This window comes from Perognathus longimembris, chromosome 17 (assembly GCF_023159225.1).
Source record: "Perognathus longimembris pacificus isolate PPM17 chromosome 17, ASM2315922v1, whole genome shotgun sequence".
In the NCBI taxonomy this organism is placed as follows: Eukaryota; Metazoa; Chordata; class Mammalia; order Rodentia; family Heteromyidae; genus Perognathus; species Perognathus longimembris.
This window is the reverse complement of record NC_063177.1, coordinates 10,686,730-10,701,189: the sequence shown is the minus strand read 5'-3', so window position 1 is coordinate 10,701,189 and position 14,460 is coordinate 10,686,730. Positions and strand designations below refer to the sequence as shown.

Genomic DNA, 14,460 nt, shown 5'->3' with positions numbered 1-14,460 from the left:
TTACTTATCAGAGGGAAAAGAAATGCTGCTTTAAGAGCTAAGTGATCAATATTTCTTCTGTTTTCCCATGGTAGGTAAATCTTGATTTTTTTTTGTTGTTGGTTGATTGTTTTTTGTTTGTTTGTTTGACATAGGGTTTTACTATGTAGCCTAGAGTAGCCTTGACCTCATGATCTGCCTACCTCAGCCAGCCTTCTGAGTGTTGGCATTACAGTCATGCTCAGCTATTAATCTTGGGGTTTTTTTCCCCCCTAAAGTTCTAATTTTTAAAACATTTTTTTTTCCAGTCCTGGGGCTTGAACTCAGGGCCTGAGCACTGTCCCTGGCTTCTTTTTGCTCAGGGCTAGTACTCTGCCACTTGAGCCACAGCGCCACTTCTGGCCTTTTCTATACATGTGGTGCTGAGGAATCGAACCCAGGGCTTCATGTATATGAGGAAAGCACTCTTGCCACTAGGCCATATTCCCAGCCCCCTAAAGTTCTAGTAATTTTTTAGGTCTTTATACACAATAGAACGAGATGTGATCATGATAAAGAGTCACTTTTACATACCTGAGTTTTTGTCAGATTTCTCACTCTTACAATCTGGAGACCTTTTAATTTAATTGGGACACAAATTTGCAAGTAGAATTTGGCTCCAAAGACATTTTCTCCATTTATCTGTCAAATGAAATCAGAGCAAGAGAGTAAGTATGGTGGTGCATACCTGTGACCCTAGCACTCAGGATACTGAGGTAGGATATCATGAGTTTGAGGCCAGCCTGAGGTGCTTTAAACAGAGAGGAAGGAAAATAATGACAGCTAATATTGCTTTGCAACAAGCACTAAGCACTCACACTGAAAAGGAATTCTTTGTGGTCAGAAAGCCCCAGGCTTGTATTCATGTACAGCATTGATGGTCTGCAATCGAGAAGAAATACGGTAAGCCTCAAAGTCCCCTTCTTTTGAATGAACTAGACTGTTTATAACTGTATATCCTAGGGTAGAGGGTGCCTGCCCCTTCAAAGGAATCAAACTGAATGTCAGTTTTAAATGGTTGTAAGGAGGTTGGGGTGAGGTAGACTATTCTGAATAGTTGGGCTGGTTTGTTTCTAATGATTGCTGCTCAGAGTGCCCTTCCTAATTTCCAACCCTATAGTCCTTTTCCACCCATACCATCACATCTGTTCCCTCTTATAGAAATCTAGTCAGTGATTTTTGTTTTTTTGCTGGTCATGGGGCTTGAACTCAGGGCCTGAGTGTTTGTTGTCTCTGAGCTTTTGTGCTCAAGGCTAGCACTCTACCATTTGAGGCACAGCTACACTGTGTGTGAGTGTGGGTGTGGGTGGCTAATTGGAGATAAGAGTCTCATGGACTTTTCTGCCCAGGCTGGCTTTGAACCATGATCCTCAGATCCCAGCCTCCTGAGTGTAATGGGGTCCCCCCAAGGGAGGGGACCACAATGTAATGGGGTCTGAGGGGGGCGGAATCCCCCATCCCTCTAAGAGTCCACCACTCAGAGACAGTCTCAAGTAAAAAGATGGATTTACTGGGGAAGTAAAAAGTATACTGACCGGCCAGGGTCATGGCCCAGACTCAGGAGTTGAGACCGGGAAACCGTGAATGTAAAAAACAGGCTGGGCAGCCAGGGCCGCAGCCCAAACTGGAGCTGGGACCACACCCCTGGCCATGCTCAGAATTGGGTTATAAAGGCAAACACCATGTGGTCAAACTTACCACACACAGGCGGCCAATGAGGTTACAACACTTACAGAGCATGCCAGGTCACATGCAGGTGGCCAATGGAGTTACAATCTGCCTCATAGCAACTGTTTGAACCAACCTATCATGTTAGTTAGACTTGGTGCACAGATTTGGTGGGGCTCACATGATGCAGGCGGATATGCCTACTCATGGGAGGGCACAGGTTTAACCTTGAACGTTCTACTACTCTGGTGGTCAAGCAGTTTACACAATCTTATCACAGCAAAGAGGAACTTCCCCTGGATAGGCAGGGGAGATTCTGTTCTCTAATCTGAGATGGAGTCAATCTGACACCACTCAACAGCCAGTGATGGTGTTGGCCAGATCTGACCTCCATATTACACTGAGTAGCTAGGATTATAGGCATGAGCCTCCAGTGCCCTGGCCTGGCTCTTTTTGGTGACCACTGTGAAGTGTCTAGAACCCAAACAGTAGTGTCCTAGATGAGTGTCAAATGCCTTTCAGAGAAGACAAGGACCATATCTCACCTTGCTGGCAGGTCCATCACAGGAGGCCTGAGGCTGTCCTGTGTGAGGAGTTACACAGGTGTCAGCCTCTTGGGAGTCCTTACCTGGGGAGAACAGCAGTGAAGGCATGCCGGAGTTGAAGACTGTGGGTCTCTCTGGCCAAAGACCTTTCCTCAGAACTGGGAATAAGAATGTTAGTTCAGGGCTGGGAATATGGCCTAGTGGCAAGAATGCCTGCCTCGTACACACGAAGCCCTGGGCGTGGTTCCCCAGCACCACATATATAGAAAATGGCCAGAAGTGGAGCTGTGGCTCAAGTGGCAGAGTGCTAACCTTGAGCAAAAAGAAGCCAGGGACAGTGGTCAGCCTCTGAGTCCAAGGCTCACTACTGGCCAAAAAAAAAGAAAGTTCGGAGCATGACCGCTTTATATTCAACAGTTAATTCTGTATCCCAGAGCCCTAAGGTGGGATTAGATGATAAAGTCTCTTGGTAAAAGCAATTCATTTCATCTAGTCAAAACAAACAAAATCAAATCAAATTGCTAGGAAACCACCCTTAGAGAATTTTTTATTTTAGTTTAGTTTTTTACTGGTCTTAGGGCTTGAACTCAGGGCCTGGGCATTGTCCTTGAGCTTTGTTTTTCTTTCTTTTTTTCTCTCAAAGCTAGCACTCTACCACTTGAGCCACAGCTCCACTTCTGGCTTTTGTTTTTGTAGTTTATTAGAGATATGTTTCAGACTTTCCTGCCTGGCCTGGCTTCAAACGGTGATACTCAAATCTCAGCCTTATGAATAGCTAGGATTACAGATGTGAGCCACCTGACTAAATGGCCTTTTTAAGCCTCAATATTGTTTACATTGTGGGCCAGACAATTCTTTGTTGTGGAATTACCCTATATGTTGTATAATAGCAATATCCTTGGTCTCTGCCCACTGGATGCCAGTGGTACCTCCCAAGTCATGGCAATCAAAAATGTCTCCAGATGGGCTGGGGATATGGCCTAGTGGCAAGAGTGCTTGCCTCGCATGCATGAGGCCCTGGGTTCAATTCCCCAGCACCACATATACAGAAAACGGCCAGAAGTGTCGCTGTGGCTCAAGTGGCAGAGTGCTAGCCTTGAGCAAAAAGAAGCCAGGGACAGTGCTCAGGCCCTGAGTCCAAGCCCCAGAACTGGCCAAAAAAAAAAAAAAATGTCTCCAGACGTTGCTTCTTGGGAGCAGAATTATCCTGAGATCCCCTTCCTGATACCACACAGCATCTTACCCCTATACAAGGGGGATTGTCAGATGACAGTTACTCCCAAGTTAAAATCATAACTAGGAATCTGATAGCTGGGCACTGGTGGCTCATGCCCATGATCCCAGCCTCTCAGAGGCTGAGATCTGAGGATTATGCCTTCAGCTCAAGAAGACAAACCTGAGGAACTTCTATTCAGTTAATCACCAGAAAGTCAGAAGTGAACATGTGGCTCAAGTGGTGAAGTGATATCTTGAGTGAAAAAAACAAATGAGGAGAGAGAAAGAGACCTGATAAGAAGAGAAGGCAGTCACTGTTAGATTACAGAGGCTCCCTGAAGTCCACCTGCTCTCTGGGCAGTGGGGTTGTGACAGCAGTCACATTACATTATTCCAAGGTCACAGCACTAGTATGCTGTGCGTAATGCAGGCATTACTTACTTGGAGATGGTCACAGTGATGTCTGCTGTCCTGTTTGGAAAGGGGAAGGCATTCTCCTCTAGCTGCCAAACTACTGAGGCGTTTGCCTGTTTTTGAGGGGGGAAGGGGATAGTCACATGATATGCCATTCACAACCCAAACTGCTTCCTAACTAACCAGAGCCAGGAAAAGTGTTAATTGTGCACATGGCAGCACCCCTGCACTCCATGTCCATAATTTCAAGTAAGCCTCAAGGTGCAAATGCAGAGTAAGGTCCTCAGTCAGCCCTTTTCTACAGGTAGAAACCACAGCAGCTCACGCTTGCATGCTGGGGATGAGCCAACATGTTAGGCTATGGGTGTATTTTGGGAAACTTCCCCATCGCACCACTTTGCCTAGCAGTCCTGAGCACTTGCTGTGGACTGACTAAAGAGAATCGCAGTGACCACGGCTGAAAGACCTGAATGGGGCTCAAGTGTGGACAGCACTGACTTCTGGTGGGAAAAAGAACTAGCTCATCCAAGTAGACTCACAGACAACTTCTTGAGTATGGGGTGGCCAATCTTGCAGTTCATGACCAGGGCAGAAACAACTGGCACCGGGTCATCACACTGAATGTCTGGAGAGAACGGCTGTCAACACAGAAGGAAATACTGTTCTTAAGCAAAAGAGGAACCATTTCCTAACACAAATGTAGTAATCATTCACTGATTTCCACATGCCAGATACTGTGGCAGGAGCTAGGGATGCACTAAGTCAGCCTGGGACCTGGTCTTCCTCACAAGCTGGGCAGGAGAGCTCAATGGGAAGAAAGCTGAAGAGATGTTTTTGTTTGTTTTGTTTGCTTGTGCTGGGGTTGGAATTTGGGGCCTGGGTACTGTCCTGAGCTTTTTGCTCAAAGATAGGGTTCTACCACTTAAGCCACTGCTCTACTTACAACATCTTTTTTTCCTTTTTCTTTTTTTTTTTTTTTTGGTGGGGGGGTCAGTTAATTGGAGATAAGAGTCTCATGGACTTCCCTGTCCATGCTGGCTTCAAACCTCCATCTTCAGATCTCAGCCTCCTGAGAAGCTAGGATTATAGACGTGAGCCACTGGTACCTGGCTGAACTAAGGAGTTTAGATACAAGGCCTAACATGGTTCAGTGACAGCATCAGAGAGCAGAAATGACAGGAGATTAGTTTTAGATAGAAAGAGAGACCACAGCCTTCACAAGGGACATGTTACTTCAGCACTGGGCTGTGGACTAATGTCCCAATTTACCTTAAGCTTATATATAAGATGGAAATTCAATCTGCCCAAATAACCTATGACCAACCCCTGAGGGCAAAGCTGTAGTTCCAGTGAGTGAGGTTTATTGAGGCACTGCAATGAGGAAAACTGCACTGTGGCATATCTCTAGGAATGAGTGGGGTTGGGGCAAAGCATGGGTAAAGCTGTTTTGACAGCCTCTAAGCAAAGCTGGGCTGTGTAAAGGGATCGGTCCAGGACAGGTCTAGACTGTGGAGCGGTCCATTTCCTTGGAAATGATTAAGTTATAGATGAGGCAAGCTGTGTCCAGAACATTTTATTTGAAGCTTTGTATATAAGATGGAAAGTCAATCTGCTTCTTTGTAAAAGTGACTTAGTTTCTCCAGGCAAGAGTGATATAGATGATTTCATGGCTACTGATACAACTTCAAGTGGCAAAGTCTCAGCCAGGGGCTGGGGCTTGGTAATTGAAGCTACTCAGGAGGCTGAAATAAGAGGATTGTGGTTCAAAGCCAGCTCAGGCAGAAAAGTCCGTAAGACTCATCTCCAACTGATCATCAAAAAGCTGATAGTGGAGCTGTGAGTGTAGAGCACCAGCATTGAGTGAAAAGCTAAGGGACAGCACCCAGGTCCTGAGTTCAAGCCACACTACTAACACACACACACACACACACACACACACACACACACACACACACACACACACACCAAACAGGCATGCAGCAAAGGAGACATGAGAGCATGCTTCCAAAGCTGCTGTGGTGATTACCTTCTGCATCTTCTTAAACTGTAAGTTTCTGGGGTAACTCAGAGCCATGCTTGTCATGAAGGAGTCTTCCCCAGAGTTCATTAGGCTGATGTTCATGGTGAGCTCTTTGGTGAGACCCAACACCAGCTCCTGCCTGTACAGGTGAAGATAAAAGTATTACTTGTCTATTTAACCTGCAAAAGTTTCAGTACAGTAGGGTAACATATTCTTGGGTGTGTATGCATGCCCGCACACATGTGTATACATACACACCAGTCTTAGAGCTTGAACTGTCCCTGAGGTTTATGTTGCTCAAGGCTAGCACTCCACTTCTGGCTTTTTGTTGGTTGATCATAGATCATAGATATGAGTCTCTTGGACTTATCTGCCTGGGCTGGCTTCAAACCTCTATCCTCACATCTCAGCCTCCTGAGTGGCTAGGATTACAGGCGTGAGCCACCAGCACCCGGCTTTAGGATAGCATGTTCTTAACTTCTTAGATAAACTGCCTAACAGATCCTTTTTTCTTTTGCTGTGTTTTGATATGAGTTTCGAGAATTTTTCTCCCTAGGCAGGCCTCAAAATAACCCTTCCCATTTGAGCCACCCAAGTAGCTAGGATTTAAGGGGTGAACTATCCGTGCCAGCTTAAAGGATGCATTTAGCTTATATTGTCTTGACCTCAACAGAAGCACACACCTGGATACTACACCCACCACAGTTGCTAGGTGAGATCATATATACCATTTAGTGCTTATCATATGCCATATGCCAAACTGTGCTTCATATGCCAAACTGTGCTTCATATGCTCAATCCCCATTATAACCCTACAAAATAGTACCACTATCTCTGTTTTGTAGAAGAGAAAGCAAGCCAAGAGAGGCCTGAGGTCTAGTAGCAGCCAAAAAAAAGTTACAAAAATTGAATCTAAGTCAGGCACTGGTGGTTCATGTCTATAATCCTAGCTACACAGAAGGCTGAGATCTGAGGATTGAGGTTTGAAGCCAGCCCAGGTAGAAAAGTCCATGAAATCCTTTATCCCCAATTAATCAAAAAGCCAGAAGTGAATGTGTGGCTCAAGTGGTAGAACCAGCCTTGAGCAAACAAAGCTAAGGGACAGCCCCGAGCACCCTATGTTCAAACCCCAGTATCAGCACAGCACAAAGGAAGGAAGGAAAGAGGAAAGGAAAGACAGAGAGAAAGGAAAAAGGAAAGAAAATAGCAATGATTCAGTCCAGATTTTCTAAGAGGTCCTCTGACACAAATGCATCTGTTCCACAAAGGATTTTGGAGCCCTGCATATGTGCCAGGTGCCCTCTCAATGCTGGAGAGCACAGCACCCAAGATACAGCTCTGCTTTTGTCTCAGGAAGCCCTCTCTCTTGGCCTTAGCTTTTCCGCTCACTAAATCACTCAGGCCCTTCCAATTCAAAGGCTACTACTGTTCAAGACCATGAGTCTGTTCAGCTTGGAGAAGAGAGAAGCCTTTGGAATGTAGAACTTCCCCTCATTGCGAAGAGATTTAAGTAATTGAGATCTATAGGACAACATGGGAACAGCACAATGAAAAAAAGAGTTTGATTTTCTGAGACAGTGTCTTGCTATATTGTCCAGGCTGCCCTGGAATTCTCTGTCCTCCTGCCCAGCCTTCTGTGTGTTGGTATTACAAGCATACACTACTATACAAAACAAGGGAGCATTTTAGCCATTTGAACTGTCTAAAGATGGCCAGGCACTGGTGGCTCACACCTGTAATCCTAATACTCAGGAGGCTGGGATCTGAGGATTGAGGTCCAAAGCCAGTCTAGGCAGACAAATCCAAGACACTCTTCTCCATTTAATCAGTAGGAAGCCAGAAGTAGAGGTGTGGCTCAAGTGGTAGAGCACCAGCCTTAAGTGAGAAAGTCAAGCAAAAGCACAATGCCCCGAGTTCAAGCCCCAGGACTGGCACATTTTTTAATTTTTTATTTTTGCCAGTTCTGGGCCTTGAACTCAGGGCCTGAGCCCTGTCCCTGGCTTACTCTTTGCTCAAGGCTAGCACTCTGCCTCTTGAGCCATAGCGCCACTTCTGGCCATGTTTTGTTTTTTTCTATCTATGTTGTGCTGGGGAATCGAACCCAGGGCTTCATGTATACAAGGCAAGCACTCTTGCCACTAGGCCATATTCCCAGCCATGGCACATTTTTTTAAATGTCTGAAGATGGAATATGCGAACCTGGGAAGTAATGTGGCATGTCTTTTGTTACTGTTTTGTTTTTATTTTATCACAGCTGAAACTGGTTGAGGGAAAAATAGACAGAGACGGGGCCTACTGTGGAAAATCCATGCAAGAAATGATAGATACATGCCTGCAGTAAGACATCACTAGTGGAGGTAAAATCAGAGATGATAAAGCTGGAAGAACAGAAAGAAGCAGGTAGGAGATGGAGAGGGACCCAGAGAAAGAGGATTAAAGAACAAATTTGGGGGCTGGGGCCAGTGACTCACACTTGTAATCTTAGCTACTCAAGAGGCTGAGATCTGCTGATCATGGTTTGAAGCTAGCCCTAGCAGAAAAGTCCATGAGACATCTCCAATTCATCACCAGAAAAGCCAAAAGTGCAGCTGTAGCTCAAGTGGTAGAGTGCTAGCCTTGAGCAGAAGCAGCACAGGGACTGAGAGCAAGCCCTAGGGCTGGTACACACATGCACACAAGCACACACACAAAGCTACATTTAGAGCATCTAGTTTGGATAGTCCAACAATGTTTTCACTGAAGAAGAGAACACTGAGGAAGGAGACCCCAGGATGGAGGAAGACGAGTTCACTGTGAGACATGAGTAGAGGTGCCTATAGGATAAAAAGGTAGAATCGCTGAACGTTGGTTCTACTGTTCTAGATTCCTGAAAAGAGATCTGAGAATCACCAGAACATGTGACAAAGTTTCTTAATCTGAGAGACAGTTTCAGAAGGACTTAGGATGTAAACATTTATGAATACACATGTAATCTAGAGAGAGAGGACCTGTAGTTCTCACTAGATCCATGTCTACAAGTCAAAGGCTGCTGTTAGGTTTGGCCATACTTTTGAAATAGGAGATAATGCTTGTTGCATCCACTAGAGGGCAATGCAGGGCAAGCTATGTGTGCCTTGTTTCACAGGGAACTGGCTAAAGGGTAGTTATGTCTAATTCCCTGCTGTACACAGCCAGTGTCTGCTCGTTGGTCAGCATTCCAAAGCACTCGAAGGTCATGAATTGGGTCCATAGTGATGGGCAGTATTTAGCTGTCTACATCTGAAATGCAAGCCTGAGAGTGCTTACCAGGACTTGAGAAACATACTCCTTCCCCACAGATACCAATTCAGGTCAGCTGGCCACCAGTGTCATGATACACATATGGCGCTCGCTGCCAGAAAGGGGGTTTTAAGACAACAACATGTCCAAACCTGCCTTATCAGTTCAGTTCTTTGAGTGTGTGTGGGCGCCCACACTGGTACTGGGTCTTGAACTCAAGGCAGGAACTCTACCACACACCACAGCTCCACTTCCAGCTTTATGCTGGTTAACTGGAGATAAGAGTCTCATGGACTGTCCTTCATGGGCTGGCTTCAAACTATAGTCCTTGGGCACTGGTGGCTCACGCCTGTAATCCTAGCTATGTAGGAAGCTGAAATCCGAGGGTTGCAGTTCAAAGCCACCCCAGGCAAGCCTCAGATCTCAGCCTCCTGAGTAGCTAGGCTTATAGGTTTGAGCCACTGTACCTGGTGAATCTGATTTATGATCTGTAAAATAAGAATTCAAATCTCTTTCTTGTCTCCCACATATAGAGTGGCTGAGATAACCAATGCTGATGCTTTCTGCAGTCCATGGTGAGGGGTGTGGATAGAAGGAACTATGTAATTGCTCCAGTAGAGGTGTTTGTCCAGGATGGAGTCAACTGCAGAAACTGTAAAGACAGGATCAAACTCACTGAGAGATGGTGGTGGCCAGCTGGAACTCAGCAATGCAAAACAGCGTATTCTTACAGGGCTTCTCATAGGGCAGCTAGGATCAGACAGAGGAGCAAGGGTCAGTGGGGGGGGGGGGGTCTCAGCTAGGATTCTGTGTGTCCCTGCCCAGGGGTATGTGCACAGCAGTACTCTGCAAGGAGGATTTTGTGGCCTGAGCTTAGAGTAGAAGCCCAGGGCTTGAAAGGAGGTTTTGGGCTTCCCAAAGTCAGTCAAAGAGCTCTAACTGGGCTAAAGGGGTTTTAGTTTTATGGGGAATTTTTGTTTGTAGGGTTTTTTTGCTATGCTTTTTTCTTTTTCTTTTATTTACTTTTTTTCCCCTGAAGCTGAGTATTGAACCCAGGACCCTATATCCTATGCATGTTAACACAAGTATTCTACCACTAAGCCTCATTCCTAGTCATATATATATATATATATATATATACATGTCCCTTTTTCTTTTACTTAATCCCAGTGAAATGGGTTAAAGTATTTAAGCTTCCTGACAGAAATTACCTCTTGGCAACATCCTTTTTATTTATTTATTTAGCCAGTCCTGGGGCTTGAACTCAGAGCCTGGGCACTCTCCCTGAGCTTCTTTTGCTTAAGGCTAGCACTCCACCACTTGACCCACAAGTGCCACTTCCAGCTTTTTCTATATATGTGGTGCTGAGGAATTGAACCCAGGGCATCATGTTTGGGAGGCGAGCACTTTACCACTAGGTCATATTCCCAGCCCTGCAATGAATACTTTTTAATGCTTGCATTGTCACCTCTTTCTCCCTGCTCTAAACAAAGCTTGTCAGAGTACTCTGGAGACCAGGTCCGAGTCCCGATCACAAAATCACCTTAGGTATCATAGGATTGTCAATTGTCTCTTCTCTCCTGCCCCTCCCTGATCCTGTTAGTTGTGAAGAGCTTTTGAGCTACTACCTGCCTGTGTCAGCAGCACTGATGGCACCAGAAGAGGCTGGGTGACTCCTAGGAAGGGCCAGTGCTGGGCGGGCTGGGGCCTGCAGAGGCAGGTGACTGGAAGGTTTCCTCTGAGCAGCCCAGGACAGGGTGGCTTGAGTCCAACTCCCACAAGAGACCCCACCACACCCCTCAGACGCCCCAGAATGCACCATGTTCATAGGCTTCATGAAATACTCGGTGAGCACTTTTGCAAACATAAAGGAGACTGTCTCAGGGAATTGTCTGGAGGCCTGCTGTCTACCAGTGAGCAAATTTACAACCTCCCAGACTCTACTTCCCTACTTATCCAGGGAAGGGCCAACCAAGGCCTGAAGACCCTCCTTCCAGACTCTAGCCTTTATGGAAGTCAGGAGAGGTTTTTCTTTTCTTTTCTTTCTTTCTTTTTTTTTTTTTTTGTGGGATGGACCCAGAATGGCAGTCACCTGGAAGATGGCAGAAGGCTCCGTGTAGTGGTCCAGGATGGGGCTGGGATGGCCTCTCCGGCCCTCAGGGATCTGGAGCTGGTAGCTGACTACAATGCTGATGTTGGAGAAACAATCCTCCTCACAGAGCTGCAGGATCACCAGCACATGGCAGGCAGGAGCAGAATTACATGTGGAAGAAATGATGATAAGACTCTTTCTTACTAAGAAATTCCCAAATGGCAAAAGGCTTTCCTTGCAGGCATGAGGCCATGAATCCAAAATCTCAGTACAACCAAACAACAAAGCCAGGTGCCAGTGGCTCATGCCTGTAATCCTAGCTACTCAGGTGCCTGAGATCTGGGGATCTCGGTTCAAAGCCAGCCAAGGCAGGAAAGTCTGTGAGACTCATGTCCAATGAACCCAGAAAACCACAAGTGGTGCTCTGGCTCAGTGTGGTAGAGCACTAGCCTTAAACTGCCCAGGTCCAGAGTTCAAGCCCCACGACTGACCAAAGAGAGAGAGAGAGAGAGAGAGAGAGAGAGAGAGAGAGAGAGAGAGAGAGAGAGATCAATAAATTGGAAGGTCTAAAGCATTTTCTGAAGAATGCAGCCTGAAAGAAAACTGTTTTTGAGCAAGCTGCCAACTAGCAGTAGAAAAACTGCCCTGGGGCCTCGTGACTTCTGGTTCTATCAATAATCACAAAAGGATTGTGGCCCTCTGGTGCCAAGAACTGTCCTGGACTGTATTTGGAGGAGAAATGGGAGGCAAGCACTCTATCACTCGGCCATATTCCCAGCCCCATTGGAGGGGAAATGGGAGGAGAGTCAGTCACATCTGAGTTTTCAAAGGTTTTTCTCAAAGCAGCACAGAGGGATGCATTGAACATATTGAAACTAAAAATAAGCACAGTGCCAGTGGCTCACACCTATAATCCTAGCTATCCAGGAGGCTGAGATCTGAGGATCAAGATTCAAAGGCAGCCCAGACAGGAAAATCCATGAGACTCTTATCTCTAATTAACCAGAAAAAGCCAGAAGTGGCTTAAGTGGTAAGAGTACCAGCCTTGAGTGAAACAAAACTGAACAACAAGCAGTATGAGGCCCTGAGTTCAAATCCTAACACACACACACACACACACACACACACACACACACACACACACACACCACAGAACCCTGAAAATAAAGGGATAACAGAGGATACCATTTGCTGTATTTTGTTTAAATGAGCCTCCCTACCAAGAAAAGAGCTTTGAATATACAGAACAAATGAGTCTCATTTTCTAGTGAAAAAAGGCTATGGGTATACTATAAACTTTTTTAAAGTAACACTTTGGGAGAGGATACTCAGAAGCAGAATGCAGGATTTTGTTTCTTGGAATAAATGATCCATATGGGTTCGGAGTTCTGGGTCCTTTTAGGCTGTGTTATAACTACCTTTCCTGTTATTATTCAATTTTTCTGACACTGATTTGTATAAGACTCTTTATCCTACTGTCCTTATCAAATGAGGTTAGATAACAACCATGTTTGTATATGTATGTGTTTGTTGTGTTGGTATTGAGACTTGAACTCAGGTCCTGGGTGCTGTCTATTAGCTTTTTCACTCAAGGCTGGCACTCTACCACTTGAGCCATAGCTTTACTTCCATTTTTTTTCTGATTAATTGCCAGGGCTGACTTTGAACCTTCATCCTCATATCACAACCTCCTGATTAATTAGAATTATGGATGTGAGCCACCAACCCTGGCATAACATTTCTGATTTATTACCAGAAAAATTTGCAGTGATAAGAACATTTCCTTTTTTGTCTAGGTCCAAGTTCCAAGAAGTTCAGAAATGCAGTGTTCAATTTTAGTAGGTTTTTTTCTTCCTGCTGTTGTTTTCTTGCTTGTTGTTTGTTTTCATTTTGTTTTGTTTTTATGGCTATGGACAGAAGCCAGGGCTGTCCGTGCACGAGACAAGCACAGGCTCTACCATGGAGCTAAACTCATAGCCCTGGCTGTTTTCATGTGAATTTATGGTATGATTATCTACTACGTCTGTGCCATTTTGTGGTTCTTGATGTGTCAGGATGACTTTTTGTATACATAATTTAATTTTATTGTCAAGGTGATGTACAGAGGGTTTCCAATTATATATGTATGGTAGTGAGTACATTCCTTGTCAAATTTGTTACCCCTGTGTTAGGAATACTTTCATTGCCTCATCTGCATGTACCAGTGTGTGTCCTGCATTGCATGGATTGTTGGTTGGCTGGTTGTTTTTTGCCACTCCTGGGACCTGGGTACTCCCCATGAGCTTTTTTGCTTAAGGCTAGTGCTCTACAACTTGAGCCACAGGTCTACTTCCAGCTCTTTGGGTAGTTATTTGGAGACAAAGGTCTTAGACTTTCCTGCCTAGGCTGGTTTTGAACCTCAAATCTCAGCCTCCTGAATCATGAGGATTGTGGGCACAAGCCACCTATGCCCGGATGCATGGATCTTTTGTCAGCATCACTGGTCTCTCTGGACTCTCGTCTAAATTCTCCCCCTTACCTCTTCATCCATGGGGATGAGCCAGAAGGACTCACACAGTGGGGACCCGCTGGTCCAGTTCCTAAGGCAGCTCTGGCAGCCCGTCATGTGGGAACACTGCAGCCTCTTCCTCCGCTTCCCCACATCCACATCCACCGTGAAGTTGAGCAAGGCCTCTCTGAGGCCTGGGGCTGAAGACCAGAACTTCGTGAGGAGGCTGAGGCTGTCCTGGCAGGGCCCAGGCAGAGGTCCCCACCCTGCTTGAGGCTCCACAAGCCCCTGCTGGGCACAGGCCCCATGTGGGCCCTTCCCTGGGGCCAGCGCCAGGTTCTTCACTTGGAAGGGATTTCTTACAGCCTCTGGCACTGGCAGTGGGTGTGCCCCCCACCCCCACCCCCTCCTCTGGCTCTGGCCTACACCAGTACAGCCCATTCCCAAAGCTGAGGCTGTCTCCCTTAGGGAAAGAGGGATGGGCAGGAAGTTGGGATGCAGTGAGCAAGTAAGGAGGAGGAGGAAGAAGAAGGATAGAGACAAAGAGGGAAAACACTGAGTAAAATCTGAGTACAGAAAGGCCTTGAAGGTGCCTGGGCTATCTGCCTGTTCCTGTATAGAACAGAAGCTGGAGCCCAGAAAGGAAAGCACCTGCCCAGTGTCACACAGCAGGCTCTGTGTGGTAATAGGTCTGTCACTTCCTAGTATCAAGTTCATTTGTGGCCCTCACCCCAGGAGACTG

The 14,460-nt window shown here is 46.0% G+C and overlaps 1 protein-coding gene across 1 annotated transcript in view; it reads right to left on the bottom strand.

Moving 5' to 3' along the window:
- Nucleotides 1-14,460, bottom strand: part of Itgae (integrin subunit alpha E) — a 64,092-nt gene that overhangs the window by 15,252 nt on the left and 34,380 nt on the right. The window contains exons 18-26 of the mRNA XM_048366257.1: nt 13,749-13,918; nt 11,231-11,359; nt 9,815-9,888; nt 5,887-6,019; nt 4,400-4,498; nt 3,888-3,973; nt 2,315-2,389; nt 837-900; nt 553-660 (exon numbers count right to left, since the gene is read on the bottom strand). Coding sequence (XP_048222214.1) covers nt 553-660; nt 837-900; nt 2,315-2,389; nt 3,888-3,973; nt 4,400-4,498; nt 5,887-6,019; nt 9,815-9,888; nt 11,231-11,359; nt 13,749-13,918 — 938 coding nt within the window. The remainder of the gene's footprint in view (nt 1-552; nt 661-836; nt 901-2,314; nt 2,390-3,887; nt 3,974-4,399; nt 4,499-5,886; nt 6,020-9,814; nt 9,889-11,230; nt 11,360-13,748; nt 13,919-14,460) is intronic.